General features: G+C 45.4%; 1 protein-coding gene across 19 annotated transcripts in view; it reads left to right on the forward strand.

Annotated features, from left to right (window-relative positions):
• The window catches only part of fryl (furry homolog, like), a 553,990-nt gene that overhangs the window by 120,848 nt on the left and 410,021 nt on the right, over nt 1-23,121 (forward strand). Inside the window, exon 1 of one of the 19 annotated variants that reach the window (XM_038791217.1) lies at nt 16,072-16,763. The exons of the other annotated variants lie outside the window; for them this stretch is intronic. Within the exon in view, the coding sequence (XP_038647145.1) occupies nt 16,691-16,763 (73 nt within the window). The 5' untranslated portion in view covers nt 16,072-16,690. Of the gene's footprint in view, nt 1-16,071; nt 16,764-23,121 lie in introns of those variants that run through there. 19 annotated transcript variants of the gene reach the window in all.

Raw genomic sequence — 23,121 nt, forward strand, 5'->3', positions numbered from 1 at the left:
ACTCAGCAGGTTTGGTATCTCTTCAGAAGAAGAATCAATGGACTTGAAACATTAACTCTGTTTCTCTCCACAGATGCTGACTGACCTGCTGAGTTTATCCAGCATTTTCTGTTTTCATTATTATTTATCTTTGCAAACTAGCTAAAAAAGAGTTTAATATTTTGATGGTGGAATTTCACAAAAATATCATTCACGGCATGTCAGTGTTGCAAGCTAGTCCAGAATTTATTGCCCATCCCTAATCACCCTTGAAAGATGGTGGTGAACCGTTTTATGTCCGTGAACCGTTTTATGTCAGTGAAATATTTTTAAAAATCAATTTGAACTAAATGGCAGTAATCCAAATTTTACATCCATATTCTCAACAGTGGATGTCTTCTTGACTGTAATTACCCCTGCACTTCATAGATAGAGGAGATGTTTGTTGCCTTGTATGCTCCTGATGATTTGAGATTACACTATCCCTTGAATGTATCAAGACTTACATAATTTGCTATCTATAAATTCAAGTCAAAATTGATCTCAGCAGCCAGTCCAAAGATGTGTGGGTTAGGTGGATTAGCCATGCTAAATTGCCCGTAGTGTCCTAAAAAGTAAGGGGGGGGGGGGGGGGGGGGGGGGGTGGGGGGGGGGGGGGGGGGGGGTGTGGGGGGGGGGGGGTGTGGGGGGGGGGGTGTGGGGGGGGGGGGGGGGGTGTGGGGGGGGGGGGGGGGTGTGGGGGGGGGGGTGTGGGGGGGGGGGGGGCGTTGTTGTTGGGTTACGGGTATAGGGTGGATACGTGGGTTTGAGTAGGGTGATCATTGTTCGGCACAACATCGAGGGCCGAAGGGCCTGTTCTGTGCTGTACTGTTCTATGTTCTAAGACACTAACCTAGTTATTTTCCATATATGTAAAACAATAACATGTTGTATTTATATAGCGTCTTTGATATAATGAAATGATCCAATGTATTTCACAGGAGCATTATTAAACAGGGTATGACACTGAGCCATGTAAAAAGATACTCAGTCAGATAACCAAAAGCTTGGTTAGAGGTAGGTTTTATGAAGGAAAGTGAGGAAGGGAGGCAGAGCGCTGTAGGGGAGGGTATTTCAGACTTTGCATCTCGGTAACTCGAAACATTGGCAGCAGTGGTGGAGAAATTAGAATTAGGGATACACAAGTCAGAATTAGAGACTGCAGATATCTTAACGGTTGTGACTGCTGGTGGAGATGACAAATGGGGACAGGTAAAACCATGGAAGGATTTGAAAACAGCTTGTATAAATAAACTGTTACTGTAATGAAATGTCTCAGGCGCTTAACAACGATGAACATTTAAAATTTTAAATGTTGCTTAACTAAGCCAGCAGAGGTCAGTGAGCACAGGAGGATATAAGACTTGCTGCGAGTTAAGATATGAGCAGCAGGGTTTTGGATGGTCTCAAGTTTACAGAGGGTAGAATGTGGGTGACCAGCCAGTAGTGTGTTGGAATTGTTGAGTCTAGAGGTAATGAACGCATGTATAATGGATTTAGCAGTAGATGAGCTAAGGCCGGGTTGAAGTTTGATGAAGTTACAGAGGTGGAAATAGGCAGTCTTAGTGATACATGAATATGAGGTCAGAATCTCATCTTGAGATTGATTAAATTTTAATTGTGAAAATTGCAAACAGACTGGCTTAATATCTTGCTACTAGGGAGAGAGTTAGTAGCTTGAAAACCACATTTGGAGCGTGGACCAAAAACGATGGCTTCAGTTTTCCCAATATTACATAGTACTGGATCTTGGCTAAGCAGTCTGATAATTATCGGAGTGGAAAAGACAGGAGATGTGGCAGTGTGATAGAGCTGAGTATTGTCAGTGTACATGTGAAAACTAGCAATGTGCTTTTTGGTGATTCTGTTGAGGGGGGAGCATGTAGATGAGAAATAGGAGGAGGCCAAGGCTAGCTAATTGGGGAACACCAGAGGTAACGGTATGGGAGGAAGAGAAGCCTTTGCCTGATCTTCCCTGGCTAAAATTGGATAAGAATAGAACTAGGTAAGAGCATTTGTACTGGATGAGAGTAAAGAGGCAGTGGATAAGGAAGTTGTGGTCAACTTGTCAAAGGCTACAGATAGGTTGAGAAAAATAAGGATGGAAAGCTTACCTTTGTCCCATTCATATAAGATGTCATGTAACCTGAGAAGATTTGTTTTGGAAAAAGCCTGATTTGATTTATTCAAACATGGAGTTCTGGTAAAGATGGGAATGGATGTCGGCAATGACAACACATTCACGACCTTTGGAAAGGAAATATAGGTTAGAGATAGGACAGTAGTTTTCAATGGCGGAGGTGTGAAGGGTTGGCTTTTTTGAAGTGAGAGGTGATATGGCAGATTTAAAGGAGAGAAGGACAACAACATGGAGAATGAACAGTTTACAATATCAGGTAACGTAGGGGCGAGGTGGTGAAGTTGGGTAATCAGTTTAGTGGGAGTAGGACTGAAGGGACAGGAGATGGATCTCATGGACAAGATGAGCTCAGATGGCCTCAGGATATTGAAGTTCCTTCATTTGTCCATTCAGTTTTGCAAGGGCAGCACGGTAGCATTGTGGATAGCACAATCGCTTCACAGCTCCAGGGTCCCAGGTTCGATTCCAGCTTGGGTCACTGTCTGTGTGGAGTCTGCACATCCTCCCCGTGTGTGCGTGGGTTTCCTCCGGGTGCTCCGGTTTCCTCCCACAGTCCAAAGATGTGCAGGTTAGGTGGATTGACCATGATAAATTGCCCTTAGTGTCCAAAATTGCCCTTAGTGTTGGGTGGGGTTACTGGGTTATGGGGATAGGGTGAAGGTGAACCTTGGGTAGGGTGCTCTTTCCAAGAGCCGGGGCAGACTCGATGGGCTGAATGGCCTCCTTCTGCACTGTAAATTCTATGATATGACCCTATGATATGCTGGCACATAATGCAACCTTTGTTTTGGTAAAATAATTGTAGCAAACACAGAAATGGATAAAATTGTCCAATAATAAATTGTATGGGAGAGGAAATGGTGTTGAATAAATAACCTTTTTTGAGCATACTGGCTGGTTTGTACTCTAGTTGTATTCAAACTATGAAATGTACAGGTGCAAGCAAATTTAAAAAATATATATTTTTATTAAACTTTTACATTTTATACAAAAATTGCAAATATACAAACAGCAGTAAACCGAACAATGAATACAATAACCGGGTAAACACCCCCAACCCCCTTATTCCTTTCGTCCCCACCTCCCCAAGCAGCTAACAGTGACCAATTCCTTAAAGTACGAAATGAGCAGTTGCCTTCCACGGTAGAACCCTTCAATTGATCCCCTCATGGTATATTTCACCTTCTTGAGGTGCAAAAACGCCAAGTCACCTCGCCACTCAGAGGCGCTAGGTGGCATTACCAGTCTCCAACTCAGGAGGATTTGCCTCGATCCCTCCACTCCTGGCAACCCCATCATCCAGAGGTTCAAGTGCCTTGATCTGTTCCCCAGATCGTCAAGTTTTGCCCTTGGGGCCCTTGTTATTCTCCGCCATAAGCAGCAACTCCACTTTCAATGAGACAAACCTCCCCATATGTTGCGACAAGGCCTCCTTCACACTCTTCAACGTCTCCCCCTGATCTTTCACAGCCTTCGAGGTCTTATCCAGCTGCTTTCGGAACGGGCCCAGTGCCGCTTCGATAGTGGTTTTAAAGGATTTCTTCATCTCTTTACCAGCCGTTTAAACAGCTTGACCATCTGCTTTCCAAATTTTTCCAGCTCCTGCGACATCACCCCCGCTATTGTGTCCACTGTAATGGGCACAACTGCCGTTGCCATCTTCACCCCATCAGATTCCTCCCGACTATCAACCTGAGTTTTCTTCCCAACTTTTCTGTTGAACCTTTCGATATAACTTCTTCGAGCAAATGCTCCCAAGATTGGCCAACTAGGTTTGGACACAAAATTCCCCCGAAAAACAGGCAAAAGGGATTTTTTAAAAATAAAAAGACCCTGGCGGGAGCCACCTTTTGTGCGACTTGCTCTCATATGCCGTCACCGGCAGGTGCTAGCAAATGTTAAAACAGTTTTTGTATAAATAAAATCTTCAAGTCTAAATTCTCTGGAATGTGAACTTGTTTGTTTATTGCTGCATTTCAGTTATTGTAATGTCTTATTGCTATGCTTCTAATATTTGCATAAAATAGGTTGCTGTTAGTTAAAATTGCATATCTTTTAAATGGTTTCAAAAGTGTGTACAAGGACCTGTAGTTGATCTGAAGCTTTTTGACAGAAGTAGGCCATTGAGAATACTGAAATTTCATCTATGCCCTCTTTTTAAAAAAAAAGCTATCAATGCTATCGGTTTGCAGCAAATATATACTTTGGTTTGACTAGTGTATGCAAATTCATACCATGTTTATAATAAACTTAATCACAGTAAAAATAAGTTTCTCAAACTACTTCCTGTGCACAAGCAGAACTTCACATGAATAGACTGACATGTATTTAAGAATGCACTTACAGGTCTCAATTCTGAAATAATTTGAATTTCTAACGCCCTGAATTATTCATATCAGCCTTTCAAGAAAAATACTATGATAAAGGGTTTGAATCACAATGCTAACATACACCACAGCACCAGCCTCCTAAGAGAGGAGCTTTTAGCCCTGAGCTGAGCATGAATGTACATATAAGCTTAAAGCATAACATTTCTTCTACATTTGTATTTTCACAGCTGTGTACTTGTTATATTACTTTCACCTTAAGTGAGAAATTATTGCACATTATTTTGAGGATTATTTTAACTTTTATATTGGTGTATTTTATTTTAATTGAGTTTCTGAAATAGCCACTGAACTGTGATAAAAATATAGTATATGAATCGTTTAAACATTTTTGCCCATTCACTTGAGAAAAAAAATCTCTAAAGATGCTGACTCATGCTCTGTTCGTGCTGTAATAACTTAACCAAGTGGCTATTTTTCATGAGTAAACTGATAGGTTAAACGTTGGCAGCTATTTGACTGTGGAGGAGGATAAACTGAGACAAATACACACCTTGTTGAACATCCAAACACACTTCCAACAGAGATCCCTAGGTAACGATGGGAACAAATACTCAATTGTAAAGCTGGTTTCCTGGGAATCAAACCTGAGGCTCAGTACGGCACTGCCTTGTGCCCACTGACATATCAGGAGAGTTGCAAGGTCTTTTTGAGTTCAGTAATGAAGCTATTCACTTACAATACACAGCTGAAGAAACAAGGATTTCACTCCTTCGAGAACAGAAGGTTAAGAGGAGATTTGATGGAGCTGTCCAAAATTACGAGGGGTTGTGGTTGAGCAGATAGGGAGGAACTGTTCCCATTGGTGGTAGAGTTGAGAGACAGAGGATACCGAAATAAGGTGAATAGCAAAAGAGCCAAAGGTGATGAGAGATTTTTTTAAACATGCAGTGAATGAGTAAGATCTAGAATTTACTGCCTCAGTGTGTTGGAGACAGATTTTACTTTGGTTTTCAAAAGGGAATTGGATAAGCAGTTGAAGACACAGTTTGCAGGGGAAAGGGATTAGCTAAGTTGGTCTTGTAGAGAGCTGGCATGGACATGACATGACCATTCTATGATTCTGTTTTATGATTGTATGTTAAGTTCCATTCACAATTCCACTGATAATGAAGTAGCCCATCATAACATTCTTCAGTATCTTGACAACATGCTACTTCAGCTGACAAATAGCATGTATCATTTGCAACCACAAGGCAGTAACTATCTCCAACAAGAGAAAGTACTATAACCACTTCTTTGGACTTCAGTGGCAGCACGGTTGTCAAGCTGCTTACCACCCCGCCCTTGGCCATTAAAATCTTGGAATTCACCACTGACCAAATGCTTCACTGGAACATACATATTAACACTCTGGCTACCAGAGCAGGACAGAGATGAATCCTCTGTGGCAATTAGCTCACCTGAGCACTCAAAACTTCTACATCTTTTGCTTGGACCACTTGACTGGGTGGGAGGAGTTACTGTAGCAAAATAGTATGTCCTGTCTACTGGAGGCTTGGCAACAAGTCAATAAAATTATTTCAATAGTGCCTCCTAGTCCTTTACCTCTGCTGCTAAGAAGGACATAGGAATTAGGAACAGAAGTAGGTAATTCAGCCCTTTGAGCCTGCTCCGCCATTCAGTCAGATTATGGCTGATCTCTTTCTGGTCTCAACCACCTCCCTACCTGTTGCCCACATCCCTTTAACTCATTTTTAATCAAAAATATATCCCTTTCTTGAAACCATTTAATGACTCAGATTCCACTGCACTATGGGACATCGAGTTCCACAAATTCACCACCCTCTGCTGGAAGTAGTTTCTCCTCCTGACCAACAACATAATGGAAACACCATAACCTCAGGTTCCTCTTGAAGTCACACATGATCATTGCATATGTTGCTGCTCTAATATCCTGGAATTACCTAAACAACAATATTTTGGGGATACTCAGACTTCAGCAATACTGAGAGAGGGCCTATCATCTTTTGAGACAACTTGGAAGTTTTGTGTCTGACCGTGCCTGTGCCACATATTCAAAAAACAAACAGAAGGTTTAAAAGACTGCCTATTTCCTCTAGCATCAGTCTCCATCACTAACTCAATTCAATTACTGCTGGAGCGTTCATCCATGCTTTGGTTACCTCTTGATTTAGTTATTCCAGAGCTTGAATCGTCTTCTCATTTTCAGTTCTTTATAAACTGGAACTCATTCAATGTTCAGCTGCTCAGATCCTAACCTGCATCAAATCCTGCACACCCCCAATCCTGTGCTCAGTGGCATAATTTATTTCCTGATCCACCAACTGCGTGATTTTAAAATTCTTATCCTCCTGTTCAAATCATGCCTCCCCCCTCCACATTCGAACAACCCATATTATTGACAAGACAAAGCTCGATAGGAATGCATGTTGTGAGGAGGACACAGGGACTGTAAAGAAATAAAGGATGACTTCACAATGTTCACCATTCGTGACTCCTCAGATAATGAAGCAGTCCATGTCAAAATGCAGCAAGACCTGAACAATATCCAGGCTTGGGTTGACAAGTGGCAAATTACGTTCGCACCACACAATTGCCAGACAATGAACATCACCTACAAGAGAGGATCTAACGTCTGCCTCTTGACATTCAATGGCATTACCATTGCTGAATCCCCTACAATCAACATTCTGATCAACATTGATCAGAAACTGAACTGGACTACCCACATTAATACTGTGGCTACCAGGGCAGGTCAAAGACGAGCAATCCTACAGCAAGTAACTTACCTCCTGACCCACCAAAGCCTGTCCACCTTCTACACGCCACAAGTCGGGAGCTTAATGGAATACTCTCCTCTTGCCTGAATGAGTGCAGCTCCAATAACACTCAAGAATCTTAACACCATCCAGGTCAAAGTAGCCCGCTTGATTGCTCCCCTTTCCACAAACATTAAAACACTCCACCACTGACAAACAGTGGCAGCCGTGTATACCACCTACAAGATGCACTGCAGTAACTCACCAAGGTTCCTTAGACAACACCTTCCAAACCCATGACCACTACCATCTAGAAGAACAAGAGCAGCAGATACCCGGAAACGGAACCTCCAGGTTACTCACCACCCTGACCTGGAAATATATCGCCGCTCCTTCACTGTTGCTGGGGCAACATCTTGGAACTCCCTTCCTAACAGCACAGTGGGTGTACCTACACCTAGGGACTACAGCGGTTCAAGAAGGCACACCACCACCACCTTCTGAAGGGTAGCTAGGGATGGGCAATAAATGCTGGCCTAGCCAGCGACCCATATTCCCTAAATGAATTTTTAAAAAGACAGTTGCTTGCTTGTACAGGACTTGAATATTGCTGAAAAGAGAGACGTGTTGCTGAAGCTTTTTGCTTCGTAGTCAGCAGGACAAATGCAAGAATGTTAAATTTCAAATAATCGCAGCAATTTATACTACAGAAGAAAAGGCTGAAGAAAGCAACGTATAAGCTCCCAAGCTTCTGGGTAATTCAAAAATGTCCTGAACATGTTCCTTTTGTTTTCAGAGACCAGGTCCCTGTGTATTAATGTAAGTTGCTTCCAGCAAGTGTACGTGAGCTATGTTAAGAGATCAACTGATTATTTTAGATTGTTAGTGTAGCTGTTAGCACACTCAGGTTTGTTCAGCAAGCACTTCCCAATTACGGAATCACATCTAACAGCAGATGTTTAGCTTTGGGGTTTGTAAGCGTGGCTGGATTTAGTGCAGTCTGTGCTCTGCAACGTGTAAACAACCAAAGGGACATGCTATTTGATTCAATCAAGCACTCGCTTGGATGTATGGCCTACACACCTGGCAACACACTAGCATTGAACTTTACGTACGACATTGCTTGATTGTGTGGTAGGCAAAACATCTTTATGAACTGACAGTAATATCCTGTATGTGGAAAATACCACTCTTGTAGCCACTGCACGGTAGCAGCGTGATACAGATTGGTTAAGTGAGTGGCCAACAATTTGGAGATGGCATATAATGTGGGCAAGTGTGAGGTTATTCACTTTGGTTTTAAGAATAGAGAAGCAGAATCTTTTAAAAGGCATGAAATTTATAAATGTTGATGTCCAGAGGAAATTCGAGGTACTTGTACAAGGAAGACACAGCTAACGTGTACAGCCAGCAATTGAGAAAGTAAATAGCATGTTGGCCTTCATTGCACCTTGATTGGAATGTAAGAATAAATAAGTTTTGTTACAATTAGACTAGGATTTGGTGAGATGACACCTCAAATTAATATGTGCAGTTTTGGTTTGCATATTTGAGTAAGGATGTACTTTTACGCTGGGATAGCACTGTTTCACTACATTGGTCCATGGAGTGGAAGGATTGACCTATGTTGAGAGGCTAAGTAAATTAGGCTTATAATTGTCTGGTGTTTGAACAATGAGAAGTAATTTCATTGAAAAATCCAAGATTCTGAAGGGGCGTGACAGGATAGGTAGGCACTGTGGTTTTTCCCCCGAGGCGAGGTACCTAGAACAAGGGGGCACTGTTTCAGGAAAAGAGGTTGATCATTTAGGATTGAGAAGAGGATACATTTCTTCACTCAAAGGGTTGTGAATCTTTGGAATTGTCTATTCCAGACTTTGAGTATGCTCCATTATTGATGGCATTTAGGGCTATGGTTGAGAGATTTTTGGGGCATCAGGGAATTGCAGGATATGTAGAGTGGGTGGGGAAGTGCAGTTGAAGCCAAAGATCAGTCATGGTTGCTTGAATGGCATATCAGGCCAAAGGGCCACATAGTCCTGGTGTTCCTATTTCTTATGTTCTTCTCTCTAATGTCCTCTTGCATTAAAACCCTCTTGAGAATAATGGCGTCTTTGTACTTTCCCCAATCCTTTTGCCCCACCAGTGATGTCTTTCTTTCAGCCATCCAGTGTGCAGGTTAGTGTGCAAAGATGTGCAGATTAGATGGGGTTATGGAATTACAGGGATAGGGTGGGGGAGTGGGCCTAGGTAACGTGCTCTTTCGGGAGATTGGTGCAGACTTGATGGACCAAATAGCCTCTTCCTGCACTGTTGGGATTCTATGGATTCTAAACCTCCCTTCCCAAATCTTCCTTCCTCCCTACTTCTCTCTCTTCCTTTAAGACTCTGCTTAAAACCCACCTCTGATTCAGCTTTTGACCACCTGTTCTACCGTTGGCTTTTTTGGCTCTGCATCATCTTTTATCTCATAACGTTCTTTTGAAGTAAGTGTTCTGGAATGAAATGAAATGAAAATCGCTTATTGTCACGAGTAGGCTTCAATGAAGTTACTGTGAAAAGCCCCTAGTCGCCACATTCCGGCGCCTGTTTGGGGAGGCTGGTACGGGAATTGAACCGTGCTGCTAGCCTGCCTTTAAAAACCAGCGATTTAGCCCAGTGCTAAATCAGCCCCTGTTTTGTTTCCCTGCATTAATATAATTATATAAAAGTACACCCTTATTGCCAGAAGTCTTTTATGGCAAAGGTTGGAGTAATCTCTCTTAATTGGATGGTAGATTGGTAAAAAAATAAAGTCCTTCTGTTGAATTCTTGAAATATTAAGCCTCCTTTGTTGAGACGTAATTGTTATGTTAAAATGGTGTATTATGTAGTTAAAAATCAACTAAGTGGGGCTTCCGGTTGCGGCTATGCGGAGCTAAGCCACATGTTTGGCAGCTCCCGCTTTAAAAGGACTTGTGGGCTCTTTTAAGGGCCCCAAACGGCGCTGATTCGACGATTCCCGGTGGATAAAGGGGTCTGGAGCAAAACCCCCTGGGATTTATGGTGCGGACTCGAAGTGGGGCGAGGAGAAAAACGGCAGCAGCTCCCCTGGAAAAGCGGGGGAAGGTGGACAAAATGGCGGCTGGTGGAGCCCCTGAGGATTGAGGAGCAGCAGGCGGCACTTCTGCGCTATTTCACGGAGCTGAAAGGGGAGTTGTTGGAATCCCTGAAGGTGACAACGAGTAAGCTGCTAGAGATCCAGACAACCCAGGGGGCAGCGATACTTGAGTTGCAGCAGCAGGCCTCTGAGCGCGAGGAGGAGGTTTCGGCCCTCGTGGGGAAGGTGGAGATACACGAGGCGCTTCATAAAAAGTGGCAAGATTGGTTCGAGGAGATGGAGCTTCGGTCACGGAGGAAGAACCTCCGGATCCTGGGCCTCAAGGAGGGGCTGGAGGGGTCGGACCTGCCGGCCTATGTAGCCGTGATGTTGAACTCGCTGGTGGGGGCAGCATCCTTCCATCTGCCCCTGGAGCTGGAGGGGGCCCATAGAGTGCTGGCCAGGCGGCCTAAGGCAAATGAACCCCCGCGGGCGGTGCTGGTGCGGTTCCATCGGTTAAGTGACCGGGAGTGTGTTCTCCGATGGGCCAAGAAGGTGAGGAGTAGTAAGTGGGAGAATTCCGTAGTGCGTATCTACCAGGACTGGAGTGCGGAGGTGGCCAAGCGGAGAGCCGGGTTTAACCGGACGAAGGCGGTGCTCCATGGAAAGCAGGTGAAGTTCGGCATGTTGCCGCCTGCGCTCCTGTGGGTCACCTACAAGGACCGGCATCACTACTTTGAGTCCCTGGAGGAAGCATGGGCCTTTGTGCAGGCTGAAAAGCTGGACTCGAACTAGAGATTGGGGGCTGTGGGGGGTTTTTCTATTCATATATCATTGTTTATGCTGTAGCGGGTTATTCTGTTTGTTTCTGTTTTTTCTCTCGCTTTCGGACAATGTAGGTTATGGTTTTGTGTTCTAAGGGGGGTACTGGGGTTTGTGGTTGATCTGTGTCTTTGTTTATACGGAGATGGTGGTTGGGTTGGGACTGCGGTTTTGGGAGCTGCGTTGGTGGGGTGGGGCAGTGTGAAAGTTTCTCTGGTTTCCCGTGCTGCGGGACGAGGGGGTGGAGCTGGTGGCGAGGGGCGTGGTTATTAGACTGGGTTTCCCGTGCTGAAGCGGTGCCCAGGAGCTGATGCATGGGAGGAGGGGGGACCTCATATCGGGAGGGGTCGGAGTTAGAGCGGGAGCTGCCGGGGTCAGCAGAAGTCAGCTGGCTCACGGGAGTACAGTGGAGGGAGAGTCGCGGCTAGGAGGGGTCCTAGCCTGGGGGTGGGGGGGGGAAGAGATACCGGGTTGCTGCTGGATTGGCCAAGGAGGAGTTCGGGGGGGGGGGGGGGGGGGGTCGGGGTGAGGCTCTATCGCCGTGGGAAACGGGCCGAATGGGTGATGGCCAGGGGCGAGCAGTCGATGGGCTATGGCTAGTCGAGGGGGGCGGGGTGCCCCCTGATCCGGCTGATTACATGGAACGTGAGGGGGTTGAATAGGCCGGTTAAGCGGGCCCGGGCGTTTTCGCATCTGAAGGGGCTGAAGGCGGACGTGGCCATGCTCCAGGAGACCCACTTGAAGGTGGCGGACCAGGTCCGTCTGAGGAATGGGTGGGTGGGGCTGGTTTTCCACTCAGGGCTCGACTCGAAGAACCGGGGGGGTGGCGATCCTGGTGGGGAAGAGGGTGGCGTTTGAGTCATCTGAGGTTGTGGCTGATAGTGGCGGCAGATATGTGATGGTGAGCGGTAAGCTGCAGGGGGAGAGGGTGGTGTTGGTAAATGTGTATGCCCCAAATTGGGATGATGCTGGTTTCATGAGGCGTATGTTGGGCCGCATTCCTGGCCTGGAGGTGGGGGGCTTGATCATGGGGGGGGGGGGGGGGAACTTCAATACGGTGCTGGATCCCCTACTGGATCGTTCTTGTTCAAGGACAGGCAGGAGGCCGGCGGCGGCCAAGGTGTTGAGGGGGTTTATGGACCAGATGGGAGGAGTGGATCCCTGGAGGTTCGGAAGGCCGAGGGCTCGGGAGTACTCTTTTTTTTTTCTCTCCCATGTGCACAGGGTTTATTCCCACATTGATTTCTTTGTTTTGAGCAGGGGACTGGTCCCGAGGGTGGAGGAGGCCGAGTATTCGGCTATTGCGATTTCGGACCATGCTCCGCATTGGGTGGATCTGGAGATGGGGGAGGTGCGGGACCAGCGCCCATTTTGGCGGCTGGACGTGGGGTTGTTGGCTGATCATGAGGTGTGTAGGAGGGTTTGGGGATGTATCGAGAGGTACCTCGAGGTCAATGATACTGGGGAGGTCCAGGTGGGGATGGTGTGGGAGGTTCTGAAGGCAGTGATTAGGGGGGAGCTGATCTCCATCCGAGCCCATAGGGAGAGGGGGGAGAGGAGGGAGAGGGAGAGACTGGTGGAGGAGCTGTTGAGTGTGGATAGGAGGTACGCGGAGGCCCCGGAGGAGGAATTGCTGGGGGAACGGCGTAGCTTGCAGGCCAAGTTTGATTTATTGACCACCAGAAAGGCGGAGACACAGTGGAGGAAGGCGCAGGGAGCGGTCTCTGAGTATGGAGATAAGGCGAGCAGGATGCTGGCGCACCAGCTTCGTAAGCGGGACGCGGCTAGGGAGATTGGTGGAGTGAAGGATAGAGATGGGAATGTGGTGCGGCAGGGGGCAGAGGTCAATGAGGTCTTTAGGGACTTCTATAGGGAACTACCGGTCAGAGCCGCCGGCGGTGGGAGGGGGGAATGGAGAGTTTTTTGGACAGGCCCCGATTTCCAAGGGTGCAGGAGGAGCAGGTGGAGGGACTGGGGGCGCCGATCGAGTTGGAGGAGCTGGTCAGTGGGATTGGCCACATGCAGTCGGGGAAGGCGCCGGGACCAGATGGGTTCCCGGTTGAATTTTATAAGAAATATGCGGACCTGCTGGGCCCCCTGTTGGTTAGGACCTTCAACGAGGCATGGGAGGAGGGTGTTCTGCCCCCGACGATGTCTCGGGCGCTAATCTCCCTGATCCTGAAGCGTGAAAAGGACCCCTTGCAGTGCGGATCATACAGGCCGATTTCACTGCTGAATGTAGACGCCAAGTTGCTGGCGAAGATCTTGGCCACTAGAATAGAGGACTGGGTGCCGGGGGTGGTACATGAAGATCAGACGGGTTTTGTGAAGGGGAGGCAGCTGAACACTAATGTGCGAAGGCTGCTAAATGTGATAATGATGCCGGCAGCAGAAGGAGATTGTGGTGGCATTGGATGCGGAGAAGGCCTTTGACAGGGTTGAGTGGGGGTACTTGTGGGAGGTGTTGGAGAGGTTCGGGTTTGGGGTGGCATTTATTAAATGGGTGAGGTTGCTGTATGAGGCCCCGATGGCGAGTGTAGTGACAAATCGGAGGAGGTCAGAGTACTTCAGGCTCCACCGTGGGACGAGGCGGGGTGCCCCCTGTCCCCCTTGCTTTTTGCGCTGGCAATTAAGCCTCTTGCCATGGCTCTCAGGGAGTCGGGGAGGTGGAGGGGTTTGGTACGGGGTGGGGAGGAGCACCGAGTGTCGCTGTATGCGGACGATTTGCTGTTGTATGTAGCAGACCCGGTGGGGGGAATGCCGGAGGTGATGGAGATTCTTGCTGAGTTCGGGAGTTTCTCGGGATATAAATTGAACCTGGGCAAGAGTGAGCTGTTTGTCGTATACCCGGGAGATCAGGAGGAGGGGATTGGTAGGCTCCCGCCAAAGAGGGCAGTGAGGAGTTTTAGGTACCTGGGGGTTCAGGTGGCTAGGAGCTGGGGGACTGTGCACAAGCTCAATTTTACTAGGCTGGTGGAGCAGATGGAGGAGGAATTTAAAAGGTGGGACATGCTGCCGTTGTCGTTGGCGGGTCGAGTACAGTCCGTTAAAATGACGGTGCTCCCGAGGTTTTGGTTTTTGTTTCAGTGCCTCCCCATTTTCGTTCCGAGGGCCTTTTTTTGGAGGGTGAACAGCAGCATTCTGGGATTTGTTTGGGCGCACGGGACTCCGAGGGTAAGGAGGGTCTTTTTGGAGCGGGGCAGGGATAGAGAGGGGCTGGCGCTGCCCAACCTCTCTGGGTACTATTGGGCGGCTAACGTCTCGATGGTACGTAAGTGGGTAATGGATGGGGAGGGGGCAGCATGGAAACGGATGGAGATGGCGTCCTGTGGAGGCATGAGCCTGAAGGTACTGGTAACGGCACCGCTGCCGCTCCCTCCAACAAGGTACACTACGAGACCGGTGGTGGCGGTCACCCTCAAAATTTGGGGGCAGTGGAAGCGACACAGGGGGGAAGTGGGGGGCTCGGTGGAGGCTTCGCTGCGGGGGAACCACCGGTTTGTCCCAGGGAACATGGATGGCGGTTCCTGGGGTGGCACAGGGCGGGCATTAGGAAGTTGGGAGACCTGTTTATTGACGGGAGGTTCGCGAGCCTTGGTGAACAGTAGGAGAAGTTTGAGCTCCCCTCGGGGAATATGTTCAGGTACCTTCAGGTCAAGGCGTTTGCTAGGCGACAGGTGGAGGGGTTCCCTTTGCTGCCCCCGCGGGGGGTAAGGGATAGGGTGCTTTCGGGGGTCGGGGATGGGACGGTGTCTGACATCTACCAGGTAATGCAGGAGGTGGGGGAGGCGTCGGTAGAGGAGCTGAAGGCTAGGTGGGAGGTGGAGCTGGGGGAGCAGATTGAGGAGGGGACATGGGCGGACGCCCTGGAGAGGGTGAACTCCTCCTCTTCATGTGCGAGGTTTAGTCTCATCCAGTTCAAGGTGCTGCACCAGGCCCACATGTCCGGATCTAGGATGAGTAGGTTCTTTGGGGGCGAAGACAGCTGCGTCAGGTGTTCGGTGAGTCCAGCGAACCATGCCCATATGTTCTGGGCATGCCCGGCACTGGAGGAGTTCTGGAAGGGGGTGGCGAGGACGGTGTCGAGGGTGGTGGGATCCAGGGTCAAGCCTGGCTGGGGACTCGCGATATTTGTGGTTGGGATGGAGCCGGGAGTGCAGGAGGCGAAAGAGGCCGATGTCTTGGCCTTTGCGTCCCTAGTAGCCCGGCGGAGGATCTTGCTGCAGTGGAAAGATGCAAGACCTCCGAGTGTGGAGACCTGGATTAATGACATGGCGGGATTCATTAAGTTGGAAAGGGTCAAGTTCGCCCTGAGGGGGTCAGTACAGGGTTCTTTAGGAGGTGGCAGCCTTTCCTCGACTTTCTGGCTCAATGATAAGGTACTAGGGCAGCAGCAGCAGCAAGGGGGGGGGGGGGGGGGGTAGGGGGATAGTGTTTAAGTTAATTTGTTTATTGTTAATTTATTTTGTTGTTTATTGGGGTTGGGGGGGTTTGTTATATGCGTTGTTACGGGTGCCGGGGGTGTTTATTATTATTGTTATTGTTCTTATTGTTTTGATATATATTTTTCAAAAAATTCCAATAAAAATTATTTTTAAAAAAATCAACTAAGTAAAATTGCTTTTGTGATGGATATAGCACAGTCTATTTCTGTTCTACTGCAATTGGGAAATAAGACACATTTTGTTTCAACCGATAGGGAGAAAAAATGTTGTGAGGTAAGCTGAAATGCTGCACTATAGGTTGAAAAACCAGTGTTGATTGCATCACCCTACAGCCTTCTCTCTCTCTCTCCCCCCCCCCCCCCCCAGCAAAAGCCAGGCAGTTAGCATTTATCTTTGGGAGATTAAGTGGGACGCCGTATCATGCGTCATCACAAGCATGCTGAGAAGTCGCTGATTATTGAACGGGTGGGCTGTGCTGTTGGAAGTAATGTACTGCTGTGAAGAGAAACTGCAGCCAGGCTTTCAGAAGCAAGCAGCGGCAAAGAATGCACTTTAGTGGTGATTTTGTGAAATGTTGTCCGTTGTACAAGGCAATGCGACGAGATGTACTCTGGTGGTTCCACTCTGTATTTTATTTATATGGTAGCTAGAACTAAGCACTTGTTTTCAATAGTTCTGAGCTCCACCCTTCTGTACTGTATTTACCAACATCGTAGGATGCAGCTGGTTACAGTTGTTCGACTTGGCCGTTAAAAACTACCCATTGTGGGTGCATCGTTTGATTCCGTCTTTGCGGAAGATACATGTTGTGTCCTGTGAAAGATGAAATTGTCCTTCAAACTATCCTCCATGTAGAGAAGTTTTCTGGCTGGCTTGGGAGTTCATCTGCATTCAGCATTGCTGGAACTCAATGTGCGTCACATAGGAAAGACTGCATGATAATGAGGAAGGGACACTTGAGGCCAGAACTGCTCTGCCGCTGAAAGGAGTCAGGGGATAGCAATTTGAGACGAAATAAACACACAGCTAGGGCATAGTGTTGTGGCGAATCTTGCTGTTGCTGATCAAACGCCATAATGTTAAGCCTACAGGATTCTGTGTTTTTTGAAATCGGCATCAAATCTCTGCTGAAGTCTTGGAGTAGTAGCTGTAAGTAAAACAAAATTATCTATATGTGCAAATAATAAATGTGTACCAAGTAAGAGATTGGTATTAAATATCTTGAGAGCTGTGTAAAAATGGAAGATAATTACCCGTAATATGAACCTTTTAACTGCTTCACTGTTAATGTTTTGTGTCATTCCCTTTGCTGTAAATAAGCTGAGTTGGATTGATCTAAAGAGTCGCTGCATCCAATTATTTTCACACATTTATTTTTACTATCCTGGCACTGTGAGCAGTGATTTGGTTTTATTTCTATTGCAGTATTGAACCTGATGTGGAGTGTTCTGCTGCCTGTGATTTCAATTATATTAATAGTTGTAATCAGCCAATATTTATATGCCAGGTTAATTTTGTAGCTGGGGGTTAATGTTTTTATTGAAGGAATGAAAATGATGCAGCACGGCTTACTCACCAGTAGGAAATGTTATGAAACGTTCACAGATATTTGCGCTGTTCTCTTTGCAAAGCCAGATATAGAGCTATATCATTCCAGTGCTATGACCTGGCTTAGTGTACAGAATGTAAATGCATAGTTAGCTGTTGTTTGATTATAGTTTTGCTTTTTCTATTCAACGGCAACAATGGAGTGACATTAATATGGCTGACTTTTGGTATGCACACTTTCTGCCAACGTTTTGAATGCTGGTAGTTCATACTTTTGTCAGGAACGTTATGTGAAACAGCTGTGTCTTGGATGTTGAAAGTGCTTTTGTTTATCATTCCCGCCCCTCAAATGAGTCCTCCCCCACATTGTGGAAAACTGCATGAGAACTCCTGGTTGAAGCCTGATTACTGAAGTGTTCAAATATCAGATAAATCTTGTAGCATGCAGCACCCAGTCAGTCACAATTTAGACACCAGATCAGGCAGCAGAAAATTGGATTAGCAATGTTCTGATCACCTACAAAACAAAAATTGGCAATGCAGGTTGCAATACTGTATTGCTGGATGTTCCAGCCTAAGGGTGGAAAGTAACTCACCCATTTTGAAGCTAATGATCCTACCCACTTGAACATATCTACTATCAGCATTTCAAAGATGATTCTTTGCCAGTGGTTAATTCTTCAGTGCTGCACTAATAAAAAAAGACCAGGCCTGTATACTGTATGAAGAAATCAGGTGATATAAGTGCTTTCAGTTAAATAACAGAAATATTTTGGATTTATTATGCTGTAAATTGAACTCTTGGCTGAGAGGCTGAGGGTGGGGGTGGGGAACATCATGAATGTTACATTGCTTCATTTGCCAACTGTCAGCCTGAGAGATAATAATAGATAAACCAGATTGGGGTAATAGTGGGAGAAGATTAATTTTTGTCTTAATTAGGATTTTATAGAAGATGTTTATTTGTAATTTTTTATAAAATTGTTATAAGCTAAATTTGGATTCTTTTATCTGAGTTCACATGTTTGGTTAGGGAACTCGTATGGTTGAAAATCTCTGAGTATTTTTAAACATTCCTTGGTTAAACTACATGGGGTGTTCTTGAGCGAACTGGTAACAATACTCATCATTTCCTCTAATTTCCAAATAATTCAGACATATTTATTTCCTCGTGGAATTCAGATGTTAGCAGAAACTGGGATTTTAATTATTCATGCAGCAAGTTTCTGACTGCCAGCACACTGAGGCTAAATATCAAGCAGAGATTAGGCACTCAACATAAGGCAAAAAGGGCAAGTAAGTCCTGATGGTTGGTTTGCCCACTTTATTGCACCCAGTTATAGCGTGACATTGGAAGGCAGCAAGAAGCAGCTCGGCCATTTACCTTCTCATTTGTGCCAAAAGGAGAGAAACAAAATAAAAGCTTCTCAAAGGAGAGCAGCAATAACCATTTTTTCCTTGGAACCACGTGTCTGTTATTTTTTGTGGTATTCGTTGTTAGTTTTAAAAAATGTATTTGCTCAAATGACATGGATTACACTGATAGGCTGCATTTATTGTCCACTTCTAGTTATCATGTGAAGTTGGCAGTAGGCCTTCTCCTTGAACTACTTACTGCTCCTGTTATTTGCTCAGTTGTCCACCAATATTCTGCAATGAATGTGTTAGATCTCCAAAACTCCCCTATGGTTTACTGTTGCAGAACCTGCTGTTTTTGGTGTTGGACATATTGGAAATCCTGGATAATATATTCAATATCTTTGTTTCGCTTTCAGAATTATCTCTGGTACTTGCTTTTTCAACCCTCTGATTGGTCTCTCATCTTAGTGATGTTGTAAGAGTGAGGGATGTTTTTTTAAAGTACCCAATTCTTTATTTCCAATTAAGGGGCAGTTTAGCGTGGCCAATCCATCTACCCTGCACCTCATTGTTTGTGGGGGTGAGACCCATGCAGACATGTGCAGACTCCACACAGACAGTGACCCGGGGTCGGGATCGAACCCGGATCTTCGACTGTGCAGCAGCAGTGCTAACCACTGTGCCACCCGGTGGGGGGAGAGGGGGGCATGAGATTACAGAATGTGTTTGTGCAGAGCAATTGCTCAGTTTTATGCTTCCTTTTATCTGTCCTCCACCTGTACCAGTTATGGTGATAGTATCACATGAGGAAAGATGTCCTTATTGAGAAAATGAAATTTCCCAAGTACTTTGGGGGAGCTGTGGACAGAATTGTCTGTAAAGGTAGGTTGGAGTTGAATACGTAGATTTTTTTTTTCCTTGTTTTGCCTTCACCATGCAACATGGGACCAATTTGATAGTGCCATTTTTCAGAACTTGGTGAGTAGTGAAATTACTGAGCCATTCTTTATGGTGACCATTAAAATTCCCATGCAGAATGAATAGCTGTTATATTGCTGACACGTCTTAACTAATGAGGCTCAAAAGTTAAAATGGCTAAAAGTACCTTTTAAGGGTATATAGTCCTTTGTACATTACATAGAATATACAGCACAGAAACCGATTGTTAGGCCCAAACCGGTTCATGTTGGTGTTTATGCTTCATGTAAACCGCCTCCTGCAACTCTTCATCTAACCCTTCATCTATCAGCATAAGCACAGCCTTATTATTTATTTCTCCTTCATGTGTTTATCTAATAATTATTACCCATATGGATAAAAATTATTATAACAAAATTGCATAGGCTAAATAAAGTGTCTGTGTACAATGGATATTGATGGTATGGGAATCTCTGTCACAAGCTGTTATTGAAACAGTCCATAATTTATTTTACGATTAAGGCACAAAAGGATCCTCAAAGAGTAGGCAGGAGAATTGGTTTAATCTAGGAGACTCCTGGGAGGGGGGCAATAATTTCACAATCTCATCTACAGATGAGAGAGACTCTTCCACACACTTAATTAATCCATGCAAATAATCCTATGCTCCCCATTGCATCATCTAATTGTTTCTTAAATGATTCAGGATTTTAACTCCTCCCATTTTGCTTGAAAGCCTATTCTAATTGTTGATCCCAATATTGGTTTTAAAATTATTTATTAATACTTTATATCATAGAATTCCGACAGTGCAGAAGGAGGCCATTTGGTCTCCATCGAGTCTGCACCAACCCTCTGAAAGAGTACCCGACCTAGGGTCAGGCCCCCACCCTATTCCCAAACCCAGTAACCTCACCTAACCTTTTGGACACTAAGGGGCAATTTAGGATGGCCAATCCACCTAACCTGCACATCTTTGGATTGTCGGAGGAAACCAGAGCACCCGGATCCGGGAAGCCCACACGGACTCGGGGAGAAAGTGCAAACTCCACACAGACAGTCACTGAGGCAGGAATTGAAACCGGGTCCCTGGTGCTGTGAGGCAGCAGTATTAGCCACTGTGTTGCCCTGTTCCAACTGTTTAAAAATAATATTCTCAATTAACCTTTTCCATATCGTTGACTTTTTTAAACATTTCAAATTATCCCTTGGGTGTCCCCTGTCAAGCCGGTCATTCCTCAGTACTTCAAACCCTTATCACCAGAGGTGAGTCTTGTGGCTATTCAAGTTTTACAGCATTAAAGGGACTGTTTGGTCACTCAGGCCTGTGACAGTTCTCTGAAAAGCTACCAATTGATCCGACTCCCCTGCAATTTTTCTATGGCCCTGAATTTTTCCTTTTTTAAGTATATATCTAATTCCCTTTAGAAAGTTACGATGGGACCTATTTCCATCACCATATCAAGTAGTGTACTCCAAATCTTAACTCCCTGCACAAAACATTCCTGCTCATTTTCACCTTGATTCTTTTGCTGCTCGTCTTAAATTTGTGTTTTCTGATTATTAACCCTCCTGCCACTGGAAACCGTTCTCTCTATCCACTCCAAGTCTTCATTTTGTGAAACACTATTAACCCTCTAATCTCTCTAACAATCTCAGCGTCTGTCATCATTCCACATAACTTGAAGCCCTCAACCCTCGTTCTAGTAAGTCTCCTCCTTTGTATCCTTCCTTATAGTGTGGTGCTGAGAATTGGATATATTTGAGGTGAAGCCTAATGTGCAATTTAGAAGGATTAGCATTGCTTTTTTGACTTTGCAATCTCTGCCTTTATTATGCAGAGCCCAGGATTCCATTTACTTTTTTTAAAACCATCTTTTGAATTTATCCTGCCACTTCAAAGATTTATGCATGTGAGACACCAGATCTCTGTGTTCCTGAACAGTTTTAAAATGGTACCATTTAGTTTTATATTGTCTCTCTTCATTCTTTGAAGTACACTAACATTTTTGTTAATCGGCAGACGGGGACTGGATGGTGCTCGTTAATCGGAAATGCCGGTTACCTGAGAGTTCCATTTAGACAAACTGGAATGATCTCGTTGTATCCAATACTGTAGAAATCCATTCTTGTAGGCAGAGCAGGGAAACAGCTCTTCTGTTGTTGCAATTGGAGCATCTCAAACGCCAGGGCACATGCAAGTAATGTACAGGGCTGTCAGAATTTCCGAAGATACATTAGCCTGTGAGTAAATCTCTCACTGTATTCGTAGGTATTTTAACCTGTGACTCGGCCTGTTCTCATCCACAGGCATGCCAGCTTTAATAATTTTGCAAGAGGGTTGTAATCAAGTTGCCGACTCTGGAACCAGTGTGGCAGCGCTGCCCTTTTCTCTCGGCTCAGGCATTACAGAAGCCTGAGAGAGCTGACTTAAATCTTTGGCCTAATTTTCAAGTTTCTGTGTGCTGGTTTTTAACTTCCTGGTTTATCATTGTCTCTTGACTTTAGCGTTGAGTTTAGCAGTTGCTTTTTAAAAAAAATAGAGCTGTCAGGAATTCCATTATTTAGTGCATTTGGTACAGTGCTGGATAACACAAATTTTAATGTGCATTATTTTACATCTCTGTGTCTGCCCATCTTAGCAGTTTGTCTAAATTTCCATGTTTGTGCCTTCTATATTATGTACAAATTATAACAAATAGGCTTACATTAACACTGCAATGAAGTTAGTGTGAAAAGCCCCTAGTCGCCACATTCCGTCGCCTGTTCGCATACACTGGGGAAAATTCAGAATGTCCAAATTAGCTAACAGCACATCTTTAGGGACTTGTGGGAGGAAACCGGATCACCCGGAGGAAACATAAGTAGACACGAGGAGAATGTACAGACTGTGACCCAAACCGGGAATCAAACCTGAGACCCTAGAGCTGTGAAGCAACAGTGCTACCCATTGTGCTACCGTAATATAGATTTAAGCAAGCAATGTTCCAAACTCCAGGGGACACCCCTTATATTTACTCGCTCAGTGCTCTCCCCCCCCCCCCCTCTCCTGCCCCCCCCCATCTGATAAAGAGTCATTCACAATTATGCCCTGCTTTCTATCTCTTGACCTATTTTCATTCCATGTTGCAACTACAACCTGAATCTCACAGGCGTCAATTTTTTTGCCAGCAGGTTTGTTACATGGCACTTTGTCAACCATCTTTTGAGAGATACATGGCATAACTACAATACTTTCACGAACCCGTTGTATTTCATCGAAAAACTCAATCAACTTTTCTAATCATAGTTTTGCTGTTAGCAAATCCACACTGAGCATCATTTATTAATCCAAGTTCTTCCAAATTCTAAGTAATTTTGTAAACCATTAAAGTCTCTAGGAGTTATATGAACATACGAATAAGGAGTGGGAGTAGGCCAAATAAGGATTGGGAGTAGGCCATTCAGCTCCTCACGCCGGGTTTTCCCACCTCTGATGGGATGGCTGGCCTCGGGTTACTAGCTTGGTCAGACACCTCTCTCATATCCAAGGAGTATTGAAAAATTGTGGCCAAAACCTCAGCTCTTTCCATCATTACTCCCCTCAGCAACTTAGGATGCATCCTATCTGGATAAATTTTCTACTTGAGAAGTACTTAAAGTACTTCAATTTTTATCTATTTTATCCTATGCAGTTCCTCTA

This window comes from Scyliorhinus canicula, chromosome 3 (assembly GCF_902713615.1).
Source record: "Scyliorhinus canicula chromosome 3, sScyCan1.1, whole genome shotgun sequence".
NCBI classification, from domain to species: domain Eukaryota; kingdom Metazoa; phylum Chordata; class Chondrichthyes; order Carcharhiniformes; family Scyliorhinidae; genus Scyliorhinus; species Scyliorhinus canicula.